This window comes from Gadus chalcogrammus, chromosome 9 (assembly GCF_026213295.1).
Source record: "Gadus chalcogrammus isolate NIFS_2021 chromosome 9, NIFS_Gcha_1.0, whole genome shotgun sequence".
Lineage (NCBI taxonomy): Eukaryota > Metazoa > Chordata > Actinopteri > Gadiformes > Gadidae > Gadus > Gadus chalcogrammus.
This window is the reverse complement of record NC_079420.1, coordinates 3,493,660-3,499,292: the sequence shown is the minus strand read 5'-3', so window position 1 is coordinate 3,499,292 and position 5,633 is coordinate 3,493,660. Positions and strand designations below refer to the sequence as shown.

At 43.0% G+C, this 5,633-nt stretch overlaps 1 protein-coding gene across 1 annotated transcript; it reads right to left on the bottom strand.

The window, feature by feature from the left end:
• Positions 1–775: 775 nt before the first annotated feature.
• Positions 776–5,349, bottom strand: tmem170a (transmembrane protein 170A). Its single transcript, XM_056598536.1, has 3 exons — positions 5,024–5,349; positions 4,133–4,303; positions 776–3,533 (listed from the first exon to the last, which is right to left on the bottom strand). Exons 1-3 carry the CDS (start codon positions 5,136–5,138, stop codon positions 3,403–3,405), a joined length of 417 nt encoding a protein of 138 aa, XP_056454511.1. The 5' UTR covers positions 5,139–5,349; the 3' UTR covers positions 776–3,402.
• Positions 5,350–5,633: the final 284 nt, after the last annotated feature.

Sequence of the window (5,633 nt, the reverse complement as noted above, 5' to 3'; positions counted from 1 at the left end):
CTGAGACCAGAAACCAGAGGTTGGCTTGGTTGGTGATTTTTTTCTTGCGTTGGTATGTTTCTACATCGGTCCAGTCACAATCGAATGCCGTTGAATGTGTGTGTTAGCCAGCGCGATCCCTTTGCACATTACGATGTTCCGCCATGCATTGAGAATTGCATTGAGTCATTATGAGCGGAACGTTGCGTTGGGCACTTCCACGTGACCATGTGACACATGTCAGCTGACGCGTCAACCGTCAATTGACGCCTCAGCAATTTTCATTTTTTTTATATGAACCGACCTGGGCCTTGGCGCCTCTGCTTGTGTTTTCTGACTCACCCACCTCACCCTGCGTCGTCCACCACCCCTTCTCCTCTGCCTCCACTTCTCCAGGGAGAATTTATTTTTTACTGTCACGTATATCTTTGCCTGCACGTCAGCTGAAATATGTACAAAACATATAAAGGGAATGGGGAGGGGGAAAGTACAAAACCACTGGAAATTATGAAGAAAATGTTTTAAAAAGAGTGTAAATCCATAACTATACTTGTTTAAGAATAATTAAAAAGTTGATTTATCCGTGTCCTATAGTTTGTGGCAAGACTGTTATAGGAGCAATTCACATGCACACACACACTTCCTGAGCTCATTTTCTTATAGGCAGTGTTTCATTGCAAATACATTTCATATTATAAATGTAATATTTGCTAAAATAGGAGATAATAATTTTGTTCCACCTCTTCAAACCATTTACAAGGTTTTGACAACAGAAAAGGAACCATTATGTATCCATGCCCATTCAAGGAGACCTTAATGTCGATCGTTACAACATTGGAACTGGATGGCATATAAAATATTCCCCAGGGATCTTTCGTTAACCATCTGGATTTCATCCCAATAGTTTAACTAATGGAACAAGATGGGTTTCATGAATCAGATTTTAATCCAAAAAAATAAGTTTACCCTGAATCCCCATAAAACCGCAGTAACACAACTTCTACCTTGGTGGGGCATCATTGTAAAAGTGTCCAGCGGCTGGAGGATATACACACAGGGTCACATGGTGTTGGGAAACAATTCATTAATTTTCCAAATGCTTTTAAATCCATCACTTCCATACTTCAGTCTGATCTCAGACCCATGACATTCCGTATTATTTAAGTAATACGTTCCACTGAAGTTAAGCTGTTGGGACGGAATTAATCACATAGGGTGAAACCAAAGGCAGGATCAAACAGCTCTTGGTTGGGACCTGTATTGATCTTTAACGATTGGCTAGCAAGAGTACTTAAGTGTAATCGATGACATTCTTGGTAGAATATCTATGCACACCCACACAGCCAGTGTAACAATAAAATAAATAAAAATATAAATGAAAAGACGTGTTCAAGACAAAAAAGTATGTGGGCAGAAAGTGTCAAAACATTTGGAATATAAAAAATAAAACAATTGTAAAAAATAAGCTGTCAACACACTAAAGATCAAAATATTTAATCGTTTTTACAAGGCAACCTGCATTTTTTTACAGGGTAAGAACATTCTTAGAACCACTCTGGATGCAACTTAGGTGAAAACCTGTTGTACTTCTTGACACTGGTAAAAATAAAAATCTGAATCCATGGCTCCTGCAACAACACCCCCAATCTGAGTAGCTTTTAATGACAATTACAAATTATGTCAGTGCATTCTAATCCCGAACCAGTAGGAACCTTTTGGGCATTCAGTGATGAAACATTTTTAGCCAGTTATGCTGGGCCTGATGGGGCCAGACACAGATGCATCAGCTCTCTTTGGTTTTCAGCATGGAGAGAAAACGAATCGTCTTGAAGGGGATCAGTAAAACGTTGTTCACAACTATCGCTTCCTACTCTATGCACACACTCTTTCCTTATTGCCTTGTCATCAATATCAATGTCAGAAGAATATAAAAGTGTTTAATGAATCAAAGAATGAAAAATGTGATTTCACTTAAAAATAGTTATCCTCTAAACTTCCAGTCTTGGTCTTGTGAAGAACTTAGCGTTAATTGTCAAAATTACAATACAAAAATCAATTCATATCAGGGAATTACAACCTGTAGAAAATAAATCTTCAAAATGTCTCAGCCTTTTAACAAGTCGCTCAAAGCAACAAATTCAGAAATGGCTCATTTGAAGCAATCAAATGTTACAGTAAATTCAATATTCCTCAAAAGGCTAATTTTGCACACAAACACACACACTTGATCCAGTGATAATTACCTCTCTATGTACACAATACAATGCCATGACAAAAGTAAACACAGGCAAACAAAATCACCTTAGAAGTAGTCACCCTGTGCACAAATATACAGATTTGGTCATGTGGAGATCTGTAGGGATATGCTATAAGATTAACCTAATCATTTCACACAGCGTAAATGAGGCGTTCTCACACAATAAATTAAAATATCATAGATTCCCAAAAATATACAACTCTGCTAAAATATATAATTTCTGACGACCAAAAAGACAATGGTTTTACATTCGTGTAGCTTTAACAAAAGAAGCTTTGAATGCTCGTGCTGAGTTTAAGATTGGAATGGGATTTGATTAACAAATGCGTTCCAGGAATCATTCGTTGCTTCAGCTTTGCTGAAAAGGGCTTTTCACCTATCCATCATACAATTATCAACAGAACCAGTTCGACTGCATTCAACATCGACAACCAACTGCAGTCCTAAAATGTGTCCTAAAGTCCTAAAACTTGGGGCCTAAAGCTTAAGTGTGAACTTAACATGTAGATCGTTGTGCATTAGTGTATTCTATATCTCTATAGAATCGTCTCAGAATAAGAGGGAAAAGGCTTTTTCAAAATACACTTCGAGAAAGAAAGGAGGAAGTTAAAAGAAGGAAGAAATTAACATGGGGAAGAAAGGAACAATAAAAAGGAAAAACCTTCCCTGAAGACGTAATAGACCACACGAGTGTAGCCTCTGTGTTTAGATCAGAGAGTAAGGCCCCTTAAAGAACAGACGACGCCTTGCATATCTTGGTACTCTGCCCGTCGTCGTTAACCGCGAGACAGGTCTTTGTGCTGGCTTGTCTGCCAGGCTGTCCGTCTCTTCATCCATTGCCTCATGGAGTATCCCGACCATAAAGTCTGGCTTCAGACACACCAGGTCCAGGGCAACGACAGACGACAGAGCATGATAAGAGTGACACAGACCCCTGACGATAGAGAGCGATAGAGAGAGAGCGCCAGTGAACGTGGCTGGGACTTCCGCTGCAGTCAGTGGCGAGAGACCAAAGCCATCTGGTCCGGTTCCCTGGTCGCAGAGCTCCTCCACACCTCTCCCAGTCCCTCTTGCCTTGGACAGAGAGTACCCTGTCTGGTTGGGACAGAGAGCGGGGGGGAGCTCTAGGGTTGGGCTTGGAGAGCCAGGCAGGCTGTGTGGAGGGGCTAGAGGGTGGCCAGGAGCCTGAGGAAGGAGATGAAGAGGATGCAGAAGGACTGGCCAACGCCGAACACCAGGGCCTCCAGAGACATCATGGTCTTCCCCGCTGCCTTGTACACGCCAGCGATGGCAGCGCCTGCGCACACAGAAAAGACACACGTCACTAATAGAGCTCACACTCGAGTAAAGGGTTGATTATGGTGGTCCCACGTTCACGCGACACAACGACTACGCAGACGCTTCGACGCAGTCGGGAACCTTTATGGTTCTGCGGCGGGTTTTGGTTAGGCGGACCAATCACAGCCCTCGCTGCTGCGTCGACTCGACGGAAGGTTACGATTTTTGAGAGCCGCACGTCCGGCCCTCGCGGTGGACGCAAGGCGGGTCCGCAAGGAGGTAAGGGGTCCCTAACCCCCTTGCGTTGCGTGAACGTGGGACCATAATCTGCCATTTATTGTGTTGGGCTAGATGACATGCATGCTGCACTTTATATCTTTCCATTGATATCTAGATTCTCCCAACAGTTTTTGAATTTCTTTTCTATCTCTGGATGGAATGTAGCGTTCACCAATTACGGAGGTGGTCTCAACAACAGCTCCTTCCCGCCTTTTAGACGGAGAAACAGGCCTCTTCTTGCCTTGCGATCCCTCAAAATGCTTGTCCAAACATGGCCATTTCGAGAGCTCACACAATAAGAGAGTTGTGCGCTACATTGTAACACCAACACAAACTCACTGGTAAGGACACCTCCACAGATCGGCCCCAAGAAGCCCATGAGGAGGATGGCGATGGGCATGAAGCGGGCGATCTTGTGCTGCCGTAGAGTGGCGAGGGCGAGGAGGGCGGCCGGCAGATGGAACACCAGCGATGACACTGCTGCCCACAGAAACACCCCGTACCACATCTCTGGGAAGCAAGTGGTCGTCGTTAAAGCACTGATAGTCTGTTTTATTCTGTATTGAAGTGTCTAGTAGTAGAAGTAGTAACAAACCCTTTCATTATCCTGCTTTGATTATATCCTACTTTTGTAATTTACCAGCACAAGGACAGGTATTACGGACACAGCCTATTGCATTATGAGAACGACATGGTAATCCAGCCGTAACAACATCAATGATACCCATAGTAAGTGTAGGAATGCTACTGCCTCACGCGATTCTGTGGATTATGTGGAACAGTTGACTACCATACAGCTTCCCTAAAACGCTTTTAAGGCGATTAGCAAATTAACTTTGCTCTCACTTTTACTGTTGGGTAACGTTAGTGTTTCTACTTTATTATGGATGTTGGAAAGTGTCCCCTTCGTCATTTATTTTAAAGACACATAGAGTATGCCACCAATCCCTTTCAGCAAAGGGATGTATAAGCACACGGAACACATTAGTACACTGCTACTAAAGCAGGGCAAGTTAGTTCACCAACACAACACAAGGAAGCCCTGTGGCTGGCATCTAAACAAAACATGCTAGCGCAAATTAGCATGAAGCTAGTGTCGACCCATTCTATAAGAGCACACACATACAAGTCAAGCCTTGCCAAATCATGAATAATTTACGTTTTACCACACATTAGCGAACGATAGACACGGTTAGTGGGAGGGAGGGAGAAACACCAACACAAGCGTACCTGAGAATTCACTGAGAGATGTGTCGTTGCCTCGATTGGTGCCATTTTGCCTCGGCACCAAGTTTAAACTTAATATCTGCTGAACAAACCCTATATTGTTATACCTGTCCTGCATATCTTCCACTTATTCCAGATGATACATGAGGGTAAAGGGTTCAGGGCGTGTAACACCATGAGAGTAGCGGTAATAAACGCTTCAGACGGTGCAGGCTGGTCGCGGGGTGTTCGCTAGAGGTGGCTTCGCGGCCCGACTGTCAACATAACCTGGGTGAGCGTCACAGATCACCCGGGCGGTGGAGGTGCGGCGATGGGGTTCCTTTTTTGGCTTGCTTGGTCTTTAAAATGTTATGCGATGCCAAAAAAATTAAAATACACTAACTGTGTTGCAATAAAAAAAAAAATCGATAAGGGAAGTCAAGTTCTCCGGGGAAGTTAATACGTATTAATGTGTACATAGTTCGTCAAGAAGGCAAATTTAAGTGTATAATTTTCCGAAAGTAGTTGCTGTTGTATTTATTATTGGTAATAAAATATATGTAATGGCTAAACTTGCCTATAAACATTAGCGTATAAGTCTGCAATCAATATGGACAGTTGGGCTTCCCGTAGT